The sequence below is a fragment of the Harpia harpyja genome, chromosome 22 (genome assembly GCF_026419915.1).
Source record: "Harpia harpyja isolate bHarHar1 chromosome 22, bHarHar1 primary haplotype, whole genome shotgun sequence".
NCBI classification, from domain to species: Eukaryota; Metazoa; Chordata; class Aves; order Accipitriformes; family Accipitridae; genus Harpia; species Harpia harpyja.
In genome coordinates this window covers 1785444-1803101 of record NC_068961.1, presented here as the reverse complement: position 1 = coordinate 1803101, position 17658 = coordinate 1785444, and the positions used below count along the sequence as shown (strand labels likewise).

General features: G+C 39.4%; 1 protein-coding gene across 6 annotated transcripts in view; it reads left to right on the top strand.

Annotated features, from left to right (window-relative positions):
- The window catches only part of GLRA2 (glycine receptor alpha 2), a 136763-nt gene that overhangs the window by 41395 nt on the left and 77710 nt on the right, over positions 1-17658 (top strand). For 5 of the 6 annotated variants that reach the window (XM_052773986.1, XM_052773984.1, XM_052773985.1 and 2 more), the window contains exons 5-7: positions 4931-5013; positions 6261-6398; positions 9097-9311. In XM_052773986.1, the coding sequence (XP_052629946.1) occupies positions 4931-5013; positions 6261-6398; positions 9097-9311 (436 nt within the window). The remainder of the gene's footprint in view (positions 1-4930; positions 5014-6260; positions 6399-9096; positions 9312-17658) is intronic. The other variant, XM_052773987.1, reaches the window with a different exon arrangement.

Below are 17658 nucleotides of genomic sequence, written 5' to 3'. Positions count from 1 at the left end.
TCGCAACACATCGGGCTAAGGAGTGACAGCTGCTTGTAAAGAAGTGGGTTAGAATACAGTTTAATGGTTGCTGCAGATTAAGCAATACGTCAAATCCCAGTTAAAATTAGATATTCTCTTAAATTTATAAAAAAAAATCTTGGATTATATAATGTGTAAACGCAATTCTCTGAGGGTTTAATACAATACTAGCAGTTCTTCAGTTTTGTGTTGCAGAACATTCACAAGTCATCTATATGTGTAGTACTCTGAAGCATTTTTGTAGCGTTGTGAGATTATCAGAGAAGTGGTATGACGGTGATGAGCATCAGCATTCAAAACCCCTAAGAGAATGAATGAGATTGGAGATCATCTTGAGAATAATCTGTTTACAAATATCTAACTCCTATTGAGTATTTTTTTTTTTGTATTAAAGGACCTTACCCTCCACTGATGGTGCTGTTTTAGGGGTTAGGTATCAAAGAGCAGATTGGCCTCAAGGCTTAACAGCCTGAAGAGAGATGGGGGTGGGATTTGGCAGGAACTGGGCAACAGGAAAAGGAGTGGGAAAGGGTATGAGGACAGACTGGGATGCAAAAGAAAGAGGCTGGGCTCTGGGAGAGGTGTAGTGTGGATGAGCAGACATAGGAGAAGGTGGGGAACGTATGTCCAGGGCCAGAGAAAGGACAGGACAAGGGCAGGAATGGGCAAAGCATGAATAAGCAGCACGGTATCTCAGCCCCACCGCTGAGCTCAGGGCTTGATTGCACTGCACGTAAATACCTCTGAGCTCCCTCGGCTGCACGTGTGTGCCACTCGCCTCCACTGGCTTTTCCTCGGAGGACGATGGCCAGCTACAGCAGCTACGTTTAGGGCAGCGGCAGTGCCTGCGCTGAGCTCTGCTGCTGGCCCGTCTGAGGGCATGTCTGCTCCCACCCGGAGAAAACACCGATGTTGCAAAACCACCTGTTCATGTGTTAAAGATCACCAGCATGAGGGTTTCTCATTAATAACGTGTTGTCAGGCTATTTATTTCTTCCCATGGGATGCCTTATTCTGGCTTCTCTGACAAAGGAGGCCAGAGCCTGCAGGACTTTTGCCTACCTGACTGCAGAAGTGGGAAATACAGACCTCTGAATGATGCTGTAAGGGGGTTTCTGGGGTGACCAGAAATGAAAGATGTTGAGCTGGGGTGGGAAGAGAGACAGGCCGACAGCCCAAGTCTGAATGATTTGTCCGGACATTCTGGAGAAACCAGGGGATGAAAGAGGGTGGGTTTGAATGAAGTGCTGAGTGAAGAAATCCCAGCAGTGCCCGCTGCACTTTGAAGGCATTTAAAGTATCAGCAGATGCTGCTCAGAAGGACTTACCTAGTTAGTGTATGAGGGAATCCTCAGGACGAGGGTCCGAAGTTGAAGACAGGCAATGCTGCCCTGGAGTACTTGGGTTACAACCCTGCCTCTGCCACAGCATTGCTAAGTAATATTATCGATTTATTTTTTATTATTTTTGTCACAGTGTCGGCTAATTGTTCGTTCTTTGTTTTCTGGTTCTGATCCTGCGTCTTGTTCTGTTCATACTCTATTTGCGCTATTGCAGGGCTTAACCCTTCCGTGACTGCGGGATGGGTGGGGGAGCAGGGAGGGAAAGAAGAGAGCAGCATCGCCTCTTCTCTGGGGCGCCTGCCTGGCCCTGGCATCGTGCCTGAAGTGCTGGGGTGCTGGAGACGTGACTCTCTCCCACTCCCTCATGAGCCCTGTCTGCTCAGCTGGAAAATATAACGTGCCCAACCCCAGAGCTCTTCCTGAGCGAGCTGTGTGACCTGAGCCTGCTGGTAACAGCGGGCTTGCTTACTGGCTTACTGGCTAACAGGCGGTAAAGGGTGCTCAGGTAACTGAAGACAAAATCAAGTCCTTGGTCAGCTGCTTCACCTTTCAGCCTTACAGATTGTTCATAAAACACCTCCCGTCCGTGTTTTATGGTGCTACGCCACCAAGTCTGTTGTTTATGCACTTCAAATGCCTTGGTGGCAGGGTGCCTGAAAAATAAAATAGATGTTCTGTAGCAGTTTATTCTGTTTTATTAATGATTAAAGTATTCATCAGTGTAATTGCCAGTTAAACTTGCACTTCATACCAAATCTCCAGGGGCCCTTCTTGAATTTGCCAAGTATGAGACATTGATTTTTCCAAAACATTTTCTGTCAATGACACTGTTGTTATAGGCAAAGTGAGTAGCTGTATCTGCCTAACACTTTCCATTTCTGATCTTGTTTCCTTACTAATGTAAATATACAAGTAGTGACATGGCACCTGGGTTTGGAAACACTTGCAGGATCATATTTTTACTGAAAAAGAGTCAACTGCTATAAATTGACCCACCACCATGGACCTCAGTGGAGCTACTTCAGACTCCAGCAGCTGAACATTTAGCATGTAGTAACCTTGTTGAAAAACAGTGGATCTGTTGGCGATGCCAGGCAATAAGCATTGGGTTCAACACTTGCATTACTCCTAGTAAAAGGGATTACAGAGGCAAAGATGTTAACTATGAATGGCTACTCTGCTGAGATGAACAACAAGTAGAGGTAAAGCTATAAGGGCATGATCTCTGGAGCTAGCCTCATCAATACAGTGAATAGAAATTATTTTCCATTTGTCAGGGTGAGGAGAGAATAATTTAGTCTTCCTGAAAGACACCATTGGTTAAGAAGAGAAAGAAGAGATGTCAACCTTTGTGTGAACCTGCATAATGAGCATTTTGTCAGCTTACTTCCAGAAAAAAAATAATTGGTGTATCTACCTGGTATCAGTGGAGATAGATCGATCAATTTTTCCCTGTGAGGCATGAAAGCTGCAACTGGGTGTATTTGCTTTCTCATGGGTTTGATATTAGACTAACAAAGAGAACCCCTGCCCATGTATGTAATCAAACCCCCAAATTCTTTGAGGTTTTGGGGGAGTAGGAAGGGATGAAGGGGGAAGGAAACAAAGTCAGTGTGCAGTGCACACCTGACAGTCAGTAAAATCTGAGGGGTGGATAGGCTATGCCTACTTCAATGAATACAAATAAATGACATGTTTAGAAAGGCTGCATTTGCGTAAAGGCATGTTTGAGATGAACTTAAAACATCTAAGCCATATTTAGAAGATGACTAAAAAGAAGGAAGAGAGTTTGATATAGCAACATTTCAGGAAAAAAGGCAGAAACGGTCTTTCGTTAATACGGGGGATTAGCAATTTAATTAGCTCAATCTTTAATGCAGGAAATTACCTAGTAAAAATAAGACTAGTTAACATTTGCAGCACACTTAAAATATTTAAATGAGTAAAGGGCAGATTTTCAATGACATTTATATGTCTACTAGATACACTTTTTTCTCTAGATGACGAATTTTTTTTAATGCTTATGCTATTTGCTCCCAAAGGTTAAATGGGAGTTTATTTACTATGGTGGTGTTGAGAGGACTACTGGGGGCTTTTCTTCATCTCAGGGCACTTCACTGCCACAGACAACCGATCTCTAATTTCCTGATATTATCATCTTGTATACTGAAGACTGTGTCAAGAGGAAAATAATGTGACTTTCTCTAGATAGGCCAGGAGTAGGCAAAAGCAGTGATGTTGAACATGATTTTTGATCAGGCTGAGACCATTTTGATCTCAGTTACCTAGATATCATCTTCCTGTCATAGTGATTTGGTGGCAGGGCAGTAGGGATAGAAGGCCCAGTCAGGCCATCCCCAAAAATTCACATAGTGAAGAAATAGACTGAAAGAGCTTGAATCAGCTGTATGTGGTAAGAAGCACAAAATCACTAAGGGAGGCAGAACTTACTGAATTATTTCTCCATAGAGATCACATTTGTCTGTGAGACAACACACTTTCAAGGTTAGCAGCTGGCCCGTGGGTTCACTGACATAATTAAAAAATTATTCTCATTGCACTGTGTTAAAGTTTCAGTGTACCTGCAAATCAGACAATCTAGTTCTCGTCCTTGATGGTAAATGGGCGCAGAAGTTTTTATTTATTTGCTTTCTTTGTGTCAAAGTGGTTTTTGTGCTGAAGATAATCTGAAATAAAAATGTACTCATTTTATATGATTTAAACCAAAATTTTAACAACTCTTCTGTTTTTCAAAGCAGCTAGTTTTTTGCAATTATGTCATGCTGGTATCTTGGTTTGTTAAAAATGGTTTCTTCTCGCCACGCAAGAAATTAAAAGAAATAAAGCAGAGGAGAAGCCTTGAAACAGATTTCAATCAAATGTGAAAAAGTAAAATGAACTAAAAAAAAAAAAAAAGAAAGAAAGAAACGTTAAGAAAATTCCCATCCAAGTAAAATTATGCTTTATCTGGGACAATAACAACTGAAAAATTAAAAGAGGAATTTAGTTTGTATGATAATATTCCTTTAGGCTTACTTTCTTCTATCTGCACTCTTTATCTTTTAATGCTATGTGATTCTAGCTTTTACTGTATGATGTTGTTTTCTTTCTTTTAATGGCTAAGCGGTAAGAATGAAGGGTTGGAAATGGGCCTCATACACAACAAAAGCACTCTCTTTTGAAAAAAAACCCGTGGTTGTTTCCTTCCTTTGCTTTTCCAAAACAAAGCTTAAAAATGTGCGTCCCATGATCAGTCATTTCAGCTTTTGCATTATTGGGTTCAGTATTATACATAAAACATTCATCGGTACATTAGTGGAGAGCATTTCTTGCTGTCCTGATGTTGTCTTCTCTGTCTCTGTTCTGCTCAGCCAATGCATCCAGCAAGCATTCGGTTTGCTTACAGACTGAGATGTCCTTAAAAGCTCAGAGGTGAGAGTGAGCCCAACCTCTGAGGTGTTAAGATTTGCTCTTGATCCTTTAAACTTTAAATATGGGGCTTTGGATAAAACCTGTAGATTTCTAACAATAGCTTCTTTTTTTTTTTTTTTCCCCTCCAATTTTAGGCTTACTTTAACCTTATCCTGTCCCATGGACTTGAAGAATTTTCCTATGGATGTACAAACATGTACAATGCAGCTAGAGAGCTGTGAGTATCCAATTGCTTTACCTATCAAAGAACAAGATTTTACTATAACATTCCGTGGTTAGATAGTATCTACATTGTCGTATTTATGTGGTGAGACTGAATATTCCTATTTTGTAAGGGAAAATCATGGAGGAACAGTGCTTCAACTGTCCATCACCGTACTGTGCAGGTGCCCTACCTCTGTGCTGTTCCTGCTCCCTTCCCTTTCCCCCTCCCAGGGCACATCACCTCACCCGTCAGGGCTGCATCACTTCCAGAGATAACCACAGAGATGCTAGGCAGGAGAAATTATTAAATCTCAGGAAAGTAAGAGCAATTAGTACACAGCCGGGGATTAGCTATGTCTGATCGAGACATAGTATGGTCTTTTGAAAAATGGAAGCAACGTACCTGATGAAGCAGAGGTCCTATTAGCATACTTATGCTGGTAAACTAAACACGGCCAAGGCATGGACTGGGGTACCAGCACACCCCCATCTGTACCGCGTAGCTGCCAGCACACACCGTGGCACCGTTATGACCTGTACCAGGTAACAAGCAGACAAAACCAGGAGTGGCTCAGAAAATGGCATGTGCTGGCGATCATTCCCAGTAGTCAGTAGGTACCAGGCCACCTGGGTTTTTTTGTGGGGAGGGGAGAATGGGTTTAGCTGTACGCGTATGAGCTGCAGGCTCCCACCTGCCTTTGTGCCCAGAGAATGGCCGTAGCTTATTTCATTTACCCATGAAGATGTAGCCATTGCCGTCAAAAAGACACTTCAGTGAGTCAAAACCTCTCTTTCCCCTCCACACCTCTCAGTGTAGGTTCACAGGTTTATAAAAGTCGCCGTTTTCTTTCGGTAAGGGCCCAGCGTTCTGCAGTCTAGAAATCCTTGTTTTGTTGGTACATGCCAACTCCATCATCAAAGAATGACAAAAATAAAGCAAAATGCAGGCTGATACATAGACACAGAGAAATGTCATTTCAGTTGTAAACAGTATCTTTGATTAGCCATCAAAATTATTTTTTAGTGGCATACCAGGGCAGTATTTCAGAACATAACGGTGTTACTTGTTGCTCTTAATACAGCGATAGTGCAGTAACTGGTAACTAACAGCAATAGTGCTGTTGTTAATCAGACAGTTTAAAAATATAACTGCGATAACATGTATTGCAATAAAAGACATGCTTCTCAGACATAATAATACTTGCTTTTGATGTTTTCCAGCCAGCTACCATCTAACAAACTCTGATTTCTTTATTGCAGTTGGCTACACTATGAATGATCTGATATTTGAGTGGCTAAGTGATGGACCTGTGCAAGTTGCAGAGGGTTTAACCTTGCCACAGTTTATTTTGAAAGAAGATAAAGAACTTGGTTATTGCACAAAACATTACAACACTGGTGAGCATCATTCTATTTTTTTCTGTTAATTGCTCTAATGGTGTCTGTTGTCAATTTGTAAAGGGAAAAGATGGGTAAAATGAAAAAAAAAATTTTGAAATTAAAATTTCATTCAGCCACACTTATTTTTAGATCTGAAAAAAATGAAATTTTCTCCCTTTTATTTTTGTTTGCTTGAAAGATTTCCAAATTTCCCTTAATTTCATTAAAGATCTTCTAATATACATATTCTAATATCCTTAAAATCATTAAGGAATTTAAAATCTAAAAAAACTGATAAAAAAATTAGTTCTTTTGATTTCCTTAAAATGAAACTTTTTTAACAAACTGTATCTTTTCTTAAATATTGATTCATTACTTTTAAAATACTGATTTTCTGAGCTTGATTTATTTCTCCAGCATATCAAATTGCCAGTGAGGAAAAATATTAAATTTTCACCAGCTTTTATGTGTGTTCTAATTTATGAGATGTAGTATTTGAAAGGACAATGCTTTCATTGCTGATCTGAATAGTGTACAGACATGAAATGTTGGGAAATTAAATGTTTGTTTATTATTCTAATGTTTTTTCTTGTATTTGCTATTTTGAAGTTTCAAGTGCTGTGTTTTCTATCTTTAGCTTTACAGAGCAGAGAGAACTCTTAAAATTTTGATTTAGCTGCTTTAAGTTTATTTAATAGGTACAGCATTTAGAGAACAGTTTGCTGGGTGTTTGCTGGGATTAGATATAATCCCTCTCATCTAAAATAGCTTTTTCATCATTTCAGCGTAAGAGCCAATCTGGTTGCATCAAATACATTTGTTTCAATCTGTGAAATAACACAACGTGAGAGGTTCTGCCTCTGCCAAAAATAAAGTCACATTAATTTCTTATGAAAAGAAAATTATTGGTTTTAATTTTTATAAATGCACCTTCTCATTTTGGGGCCCAAAATGCCAAGGAAGGAAAACTTTGTGATTCCACAGTCCAAAACCTGTGGAAAGGGGGACGGCTGTGACTTCTCATCCTTTCTCACACTTAAAGGGGATAATTGACAGTAAATTCCAGTAGACAGAGCTTACCCTTTGTAATTTAGCTGATACAAAGTTTAGCTATTTCACACCACATGACTCGAACTCTGAATAACTGAGTTCATCTGCTTTTCTAATTACTGTCAGATAACCGCTTTGCAGGGTCAAACACCCAAAGTAAGAGAGGAGGAAGAGCATGGGCAATAGCTTCCTTGTACACCCAGGAAGATTCCCCACAAAAGATAAAAATGCCAATTAGTAGCTGCCATTACGTGTAGTTAAATAAAATAAATGTGTAGTTGCCGAAAGTTAAAAGTGTGTAGCCTGGCAAGGGGAACTGAAAAGCAATACTCAAGCAAAAGAAAACTTTGTCTGCAGGCACCCACATTACAGTCTCCTCTGTAGTATGCTCCTTTAGGTTTGGTGTGAAATTAAAATATGGATAAAAGCTGTAATATTCAGCCTTCTCCTACCCACACCAACCAGGTTGTGCCGCAGGAATCTGGAGAGCATTCAACACGCTGGGCTACTCTCACGCCGCTGCTGCCACACGTGGCCACTCCACCCCTTGCAAGTGCCCTTCTGTGTGGGCAGACTGGTCAGGATCAGTCACTATCCAGGTCTCAGAGTCTGCCTTTAAGGTCACAGGTCCAGTCCTGCCAAAAGATATTATTCGGTTCTTCTCCCCTCCTCTCTTTGTCAAACAGCCTCTGCATTGTCCTTTGTGCCAACTCTCGCACTCTGCTGTTCAGCTTTCTAGACTAGCAGAAAAATGTGAGTACATCACAAAAAGGAGCAAAAAATCTCATTTCCCCTGAAAGGATGAATGAGGAACAATGCATCTTCATGTGTTTGACCAACCAACACAAAAGAGATCCTTTGAAATCATTAGCATGACACTCCAGGAACGAGACTTTCTTGTACTTGGGTTAGTCTGCCTTGAGCGAGAGCCTTCATGGTACCTAAACCACAGTAATTTGGAGAGCAGCACAGAGTGACTGGATTAGTAGCTGATGAGCTGTTGCAATTTAGGACTCTGCATCCCCCGCTGCACGACTAGCTTCACTGTCAGGCAATCCTAAACTTCTGTCCGCCCCTACCCCTGTGGAGCAGCTCTCTGTTTGAAAAATCACTTACCTTCCACAAGAGATTGCTGTGGGTTTCCTGGAGTTAGACTTTTGGCAAAATTCAGAGTAGGCTTTGACTTGATTCTGCTGTGAGACGTAATCCACAGACACAGGCAAATGACATGACCAGAATGAGAAGGGGTGTGATCTACCATAGGACTGTAAGACTAGTAGTTTACAATTTGGCTGTTTAAGTACGTTTGCTTAATCTCGTGTCATTAAGAGACCAAAATCCTGTCCCCTTTTAATACTAAACATTGTATTTGACTAAGGTAAAATCTCATTAAATTTTGAGAAAAGAAACATTGTGTTATATTTTCCGGAGCTCAAACAACTGTGCTAATATTTGCTTTCTCAGTTCATGTGAGGAACTGGGCACGGTCTGCTTCAGGGGTCCCATGCATCCCCCAAGCTAGCGTGCAACAAATGGTGACTTGCATTTGTGTATCAGGACCTGCTTATAGTGTTAGGTTAGGAAACAGGCCACACATCTAACTTATGTTCAGAAAACAAGATAAAAATGTGCAAAAAGCATTTATGAAAGTAATTTCGTGTTCTAGGAAAGTTTACATGCATTGAAGTCAAGTTTCATTTGGAGCGTCAGATGGGATACTATTTAATCCAGATGTACATTCCTAGCCTGCTGATTGTCATTTTGTCCTGGGTTTCTTTCTGGATCAACATGGATGCTGCTCCAGCTAGAGTCGCGCTGGGTATCACTACAGTTTTGACAATGACCACGCAAAGCTCAGGATCAAGAGCTTCCCTCCCAAAAGTAAGGAAATAATTTTGTACCACCGATTTGTTAGTAAGAAATATTTGTACTACTTTTTGAAGTTTCTGAAAGATCTGTATAAACATGCATCTGATAAGGATACATGAGAGGGGTAACAGTGTGATGTTAAACTGTTGCAATACCCTTGCATTTGGATTAAGGCAGGTTTCTGCTGGTTTGTAGCATGGCTGGAGGGTTCTACAGTATGGATTTTTAATGAGTTTCTACTAGTTTTGATGCTTAGTTTTCAGCATTTAGAAGCCAGATTTTCTGAAGTATGTAGGTACCTGACTGGATTTCTGAAAGCACTTTCATGAAAATTGGACATTCTGTCTGACCAGGGACTTTATAAACTCTGTCTGGTCTTTTCTGGACTGTTAGAGTCTCAAATATCTTGACATTTCTAGATATGGCAATTAGTCCAATGGATATGTAAATATACATAAATATATATATTTATGTGTAAAATACGTATATGCAACACGTATGCACCTAGAAGGTTTCTCTGGAGGATCTTTTCAGTGAGGAACTGCTGATGTCTTTGCTTCATGGTGAAATTTGTCCATGTTGTCATTCAAGTGTTGTCTGCAGACATTCATCCTGTCTATGCGCAAAAATATCCTCTCACTCAAATTTTGTGGTCTTTTTAATCCAGGCCAGATGCTGTAGATGGGCTTACAGATTACAGACTGAATTCTTTAGTTTAGTCAGGCTGGCAGCTCTTTTCAGCATAGACACAGCCTGAATGCTGATAGCATTCCCAGAAGAATTTCATGTGCATGCTCAGGTTTTGTACAATTTTCTGGAAGAGAGCTCAGAGGTATGTCAGTTTACAGTAGTCTAAGGAGTCACGAGATATATTCCCTGAAGAGTCCTCTTTACAGCAATCCAGCATCACAGGGATCAGGATCATAGCAGCAATGAAAAGCACACATTCTGAGTGTTTGTATAGATCACGATCCATTCCATAAAGCATGTTGTATTTTGTTCTCCTTTACCCTCAGTATCACATTTAGTCTCATTCCAAATACTGTAATTTGTTCAAGTGGAGTATAGATAGCACAACTTCAAAAACTGCACAGATTGCGTTACTCTTCTGTTGGGATGAGAAAGTATCACTTAAAAATCTGGTGACTACAACAGTTGGTTCAGCTTCACTTGTTCACTTGGAGATATGTATAATTTTCCATGCAAACTGAAAGCCTTTCATATATTAACTCAGAATTTCAAATGGATAATTTCTTAAACATTTGGTTAGACAATTCAGTCAATATTACCAATTGAACAGTCTGAAAAGAAAGTCAACAAAGAGATAATCTTGGCAAGGAGAGTACAGGCTCTGTAGATAGCAAGTTTGGAGTCACTGAAGACTGTGTCTAGATGGTACAACACAACTCCATGTGATATATTCCAAGTTTCTACCAAATTAACTGGCCTGAGATTTAGAGATGGTACAATCACTGTAGTGGAGATTTCCACCCACATTTCCAACTGGGCACACATATCCTGCCAAGAAGCTCTGCAGTGTTAGCATGCCCCAAATGCTAATGCTTTAGAAAGACTTTTCGTCATACACCTTTGATCCAGCTAAAATGTTTCTCCCTTTTGTATTCTACCTTGTTTGAGTAGAAAAGTATTTGCTGCGTAATTTTCTGGGCTTCTGCTGAGTGGAAGAAATGGGAAGATCCAGAATATGTTGACTGTGGCTATTTGATTATCAGAGAGGTTCTTCTCCAGCCTCAGGATTAAATACATTTATCTCAGCAGCTGCCAGAGAATGGTGATGCTCTGGCCCTACTCCATCTTCTTTTCTGCTGCGTTCATTTGCCAGAAGATAGGTACTAAGGAAAAGTACCTCACCAGAGAGCCCAGCACACTTATTTCAGTCAGGCTACACCTGGCTGTTGCAATTTCACTGTGTAATTCAGCGGACCTGTACTTTGCAGCTTTGGTCTCTATATATGTGAGTTAATCCTCATGGGGGCTTTTGAAGGTGTGCCAGTTGCCTTAAAAATGTGGTTCTAAGTAAATGCTAGCACACCTGCGAGCTGACTCCCACCTGGGATGACTCAGGTGCCTGAAGAAACACAGGACTGACCAAAACAACAGTGCTTCAAAACAGGCTTTGTGTGCACATGTAGCTGTATAGCCATATATCACCATACAGGTCTCATATCACCAATATCTGATTCCTTACACAAAGCAGCAAGCTTTTCTTGCTGTTGCTGGCACCTAGCTATTTTAAAAACTCATCTGTAACTTAATACCAAAATTGTATCTCTTAATAAAATCTGTCCAGCTGAAATGCATTTAGAAATAAAAATATGAAAAGAATTGAATCAAATCAGTGTTAAATCTGAAGTCCCAAAATAGCTCTTTAAAAGTAATGTTTTTTTTAAGTTCTGTCTACATATTGCCAAGACACAGGAATTTAGGCTGTCAATAAAACATCCATTTAAAAATTGCTCCAAGCATGAATATCTAACAGAATAAGACATGACAGGAGGGTTATTTTTGCAAGAGTACTGAAAAAAAAGATGCAACTCTCCTTTGTGAAAGCAGCCTAGATTTGAATACAAGAGTTACATTTTTTTCCCCATCCTTCTTTCTGTCCTGTTCTTATTAACACACATTTATACAACTTAAATTTACCTTTAATTTACCCACTGTCTCATGCTGAGTTTCTTCTCATTCTTCTCTATTTTAGTAGAGCTTTACCACGAAAAACAACAAAGCATCAAAACTCACCAAATTTAAAGGGAGTAATTCCTTTACCTAAAAAAGGCAAAGAAGAGTTGTGATAAGATTCCTGGTTAGGTTTTTTGTCTGTTTCCAAGTTACTATCTAAATGATGAAAGTGTTACTGTTTAGAAGTAATTACCTACACATTGTTCTCAACCCTGGTATAAGATTACATGACGGAGTTCTGTTTGCTTAAAATAGCTCTTTTCCATATTAATAACTAATATTCATTTTGATACACAGCTTTCATAATGGTAGGTCACAGCAACACAGACATTAGGCATTCTGTTGTTGAAAATTAAACATAAGATTGAGACTGCTGAAAAGAAAAGAAAATAAAAGAAAAATTAATTCCAGCTGAGGCTCACGTTTGCTGCACATAAGAGAAACATCTAGAAAGACTCTTCCAAATGAAATATAATTATACTTCTTTAGTAAATTTTGTAGTATTTCTGTGGAATTATTATCTTTGGAGTATTTTGAAATTCAGGCTAAGAATACAGGGTCAAATTACAATATCAGCAACATAGTAATAAAGAAATCAATGTGCATTTTTTTCGCCTTATTCTTCTACAAATTTGATTTCTTTGTTACAAAAGGTAAGAATAAACCATGAGAGAGTTTACATCCCAACAAAGCTACTGTTCCAGGAAAGGAGACCTGCAGTGCCTGTTTCAGAAAGCAGGAAGGTTCTGTTCCTCTACAGTTTTAGCATAAGCTGAGCAATACCATGTCCTGCTTCCTTCATGGACATGAAATAATGATTTTCTGTATAGGGAGTATCTGCAGAGAAATATTCACCATGGTGTCAACCTCTTTTATAGTGATGAAATTATTTTGTGTTTGTTACAGAAGACTAGTGAGGGGTCCTGTAACCAGTTACCCTTACTGGCTGTGTTAGGGGGTGGTAAGGAGTTCACCCAGAAAGCTGGGGTTTAATAGTCTCCCTCCAGTTTGGCTAGTCCATTGCTGGTATGCCCAGGAATGGTGATCTGAAATGGCAGGTTTCCTATGATCGGTTCCCTTTCCCACATCTTCATGTATGTAAGTCTTACCCACATCTGATACTCTATGTCCGGATTCCTCTGGTCATGTCATCATTTTCCACTTAGAAAATTTGGCTAGATATATGTTTGTGCACCCAGCTACTCCAGTAGCTCTTGCCGATCGGCCAGCTGAGCAGAAATCCTGGTTGCCAGCTGGGTGATCAGCATGACCACACATCCACAATGAAACCCTCATGAAACCCTGAGCTTTCTATGCGAGTCCTGTGCATGAGCCAGGGAGCTCCCTTGCACCTAGGGTTTGCTGGACTTCATCTATGCAGAGAAACTCTATGGCACGCAAATCAGGAATCTGATGTAACCTACCGTACATCCATGCAATACTTAGCACATGCTTAGAAACAATGCCTTCTGGAAGTATCAGACCCACAGCACAAAAATGGCAGTATGTATTCATCAAAATATGGACTAAGGAACATCTGGGCATCATAAGGGACACAGAGACATAGAATATGCCTTTACATATTTTATGGTCCCAGCTGTGTATAAGCTGGGGGAGGAAAGGGGAGGATATCAGGGTACAATAGTGCAGAATTATTGAGAAGTGTTAGAAAACAGTTCTTTCAGAGCATTGAATAGCCATTCTCTTGCTATTCTATTTATCTTTAAACAGCTTCCCTTTTTTTGAACCAACAGAATCAAAAGTTTTAAAGAATTTTCAAAAGAGGCATTTGAAAGAATGAGTTCTCTACTGTGCTAGTAATTGGGTATTTTTCAAATTGCTTTCTTCTTAAAACCTTACATAAACCAAACCTTAGCAACAACAGTCCAAGAAAATGAATTACTTTTAATGCCATAAAGCAAAACATTTGAGGATAGTTTAAGTCAAGTAAGTGATAGCAACTGCATTTTACACAGTCGCATAGCATTCATATTGTGTTACTTTAATACACAGTGCTTAATGAATGCATGTTCCTTCCCCAGGGAGCAATCTGTGCAGAAAAAAAGTCTCATTCAAAGCTTACTGAAACCTCTGGGAGTCCTTCCATTCACTTCATTTTGCTTTGGATCACTAAATGCATTACCAAATGCAATAAAAGCATTATATTCTAATTGGTGCAGAGACTTGCAAAACCGAAGTCAATGAAGTCTATCCCCTTTGGCAGTAAATGACTGCTTTTATATGTCGTCCACTATCCCCAGCATATTTGGAGACTTTTCAAGATTCTTGGGCTGCTGGTGGACCGGTCTGAGAAAGTAATCTCTCCTATTTTGAATGCCAAAAGTTATCAAGTACAGAAGCTCTAAGAATACAACACATTTTTTATTTTGAATTAAGGTTAAAATGATGCCATAATAAAATTAAAAAAAAAAAAGAAGAAATGAGGAGAAATAACAATAAACAAAAAGGAATAGATGCTGTTATCAGAGATGATATTATTCTGTGTTCATTTGTTTTCATAGGAAGTAGAGCACTTAAGGTGATAGCTTACCCTTTCATGTAACAAAACAGAGAGATGATACATTTTGGTGCAGCATTATGGTAAAAAAAGCAATAATGAAGTAACTTGAAATGGAAGCAATTTTTTGACTAATTACTTTTACTCTAGTCTCAGGATCTGAAGAGGAAATATAGGGGTAATTCAGTGATCATGAGATATGTTAATTGGCACTTGGCTTATATGGGTGTCTGAGCACTTCACACACTGCTTAAATAATTAAGCCAACCCTGTTTTTATTAGATGTTTACACATTCCTGTTGGAGACCTAATGGTCCTAAAACATTACCTTGATATTTAATATGCCTGCCTTATGTCACATAATTACATATTCTGATAGGGGAACTGCAAACAAATTTCCACTTTTAAAAAATTTGTTCAGGGGCTTTGAGAGGATTTAAAAAGAAAGATCCTAGTGGTTGTCAGTTTTCTTGACCATAATAAAAGTGGGCATGCTGTCCAAACTCTTGGGAAGTCAGGCTGCGCTGTCAGGTAACCATGAGGATCTACTCTTCAGTCATGTGCCTACATGGAATTGTTTTAGCACTCACTTGTTTTGTTAATTTCCAATGTTCTTATATAATTTTCTTTTCCCTCCCCATTATAGTTTTAACGTATAACATATATTCCTTCTTTTACTTCTATCAAGAGATCATGAAGCCCACTTTAGCTCTTTTTTTTGAGCTTGGCAAAGCTAGGTACAACCAAATCTTTTATTCAGACAATTTTTCAGTACCCATTATTATATTCCATACAGTATTTGAATCTGGGTACAGACATCTGTTCTACACTACATAACAAAGGAAATCACATAGACTGGACCTGTTTTTCAACAAAAAAAGTTCTAGAATAAAACAAGGGTCATAAGTAAGTGAGCATGTGTTTGCTTGCTGCAACTCACTGAAGCAGTTACTTGAGTACAAACTAATTGTGACTAAATATAGAGTTCTGTGTGTTAAATAAGCAGTCCTACAAAAGACTATAAAATAAATTCCTGTTGTTTATAAACACCTGCTTATAACTTATAGTTTAAAAAAGGCGTTTTCTGATTCTGCTCAACAGCTTTTTCATACTCCATTTCTTTATTCTTACTTGTTCCCCCTTTACTTATGTTTTCTCATTAATGGTTCTGAGGCAAGATATTAATGTGTTTGTGCTTGAGGGCAAGAGAGTGTTTGAACTGCAGTGGAAGATGTGGTACATGTATCAGATGATATGTGATGTACCAGAGAGAACTTTCTAGCCACTTCAAGTATCAATAGCATTGCGGCCATGTTAATACCAGCTTGAAAATATATGCTTGGCCCTGATGAAAAGAGTGTGTAGTGCCCAGAAACCTCTCTGCTCCTTCCACCTACATCAGCTGGTCTTGTAAAAGACACATTCCCTTCTTGCAAATCTTGTACTTTTGAGATTTAGGTAGATACTTACACAGCTTGCCTATGCAGTTATAACTTCACTGGGAGCAGCAAGTATCTCAATTAAGGCGATGCTGGACGAGCTTTGGCACAGTTATATATGCTGTGATCACATATCTATTATAGGAAGAAATTTTTTTCCCCCATTGCACAACCATTTCCAGTTCTATAAAACTAAAGATCTGGGTCTGCTGCATGGGAAAGAAGACAAAAACCAGCAGGATCCGTGCTTCTTGTGAGAAGAGCAGGAGGAAGAAGGATATAGATGTTAAAACAGAGCACTCACATCTGTTGCTAGAAATTGCCACATTATTCTGTTTAGCTTGGCCACAGACATGTGGTGTCCTGGTCAATCTTTGGGTCTTACAGTAGTTATGTATGGATTCTAGTGAAATTCTTGCTGCCCTTCATTCTGTGCAAAGCTGACTGACGAGATACTGACTGGTATGTTGTCTGATAAAGACTAATATGTTAGGATCTATAGCAGATTCTACTCTATGAAAGTAAAAAATAAAGGATTGAGTAAATCAGTCACTTTTTCCACTGTACTAATCTAAACTTTACTTTTCTGTATAGTGAAGACAGCGGTATTTACTGTACTACAAAAACAGGAGTTGCTGCCATGCGTGACAGCTAAAAATATGCAATAAGATGTGTCTGAATACCTCTGGGATGTGGTTTGAGTACTCCTGGCACTTCCTCAGCAGGTTTTATAATGCAGTCATCTGGGAGGGCTGGCATTCAGTGGAGCCTATTTCAAGCATCAGAGAAGAGTTGAAGTTATTGTGCACACCAGTCTGCCGGTTGTTTCATAACACTGGCAGGGTACTGGGGCTCTCCAGCTTCATTGCTGCACCCTCCAGGACCTTCTGGCAGCTTTTAGCAGCTCTCTGAGGAATGCTCCGTGCCGCTCTTTCACACACGTACACACTGCAAACCTGCTCTGAAGCAATGACATACACTGTTGTGGCTCATTCATTTCAAATAATTGCAAGCCTTGACTCTATTAGATCATCTAGGAGTATTACTTATGAATATGCTCCGTTAATATTTCATTTCAAATAATGTTGATGGGACCTCCTGGAGTCTGGGAAAAACACTTTCATTTGCAGTGTACCTTAAGGCTGCTGTCTTTCACTCTGAACACCAGTGCACACTGCGCATGGCTGTTAAGGCGGCTGGGCCATTGACATCTTACACCCCAAAAGTTGTCTTTAAGTTACAGTGCAACTGTTTTGAATTCTGTTCTTGAATGACAGGTCTTTTTTTCCTCTGGGAAATGTTTCTGTAGGAAAAAAAAAATTCATGATATTGATGCCTCAAGTATTAACCCTTTCCTCCCCTATCCCTCTCACCCCCCAAAGAAAACAGAGAGAGGCAATTTACTTCTTTTCATGGATGCAATCAAACAAACTTCTGGAGGATGAGAAACTAAATGACTCAGTGTCTTGTTTTTACGTACAATGTCTGTTTTACGACATGACTATGACTTTAATTGCCCCCAGTAGTGGGGCACACTATTCTTTGTTGTGGTAAAAATCAGCTTTGGCAATGAAACAATTCTAAACTAGGCATTGGCAAGACAACAATATAATTTGGTTTTAAGGCATGGAAGTATAGTCATGCACTCTAGAATGTGTCATTATTTATAGATCCTAGTAGTAAAGTTTAAAACCCTGATGAA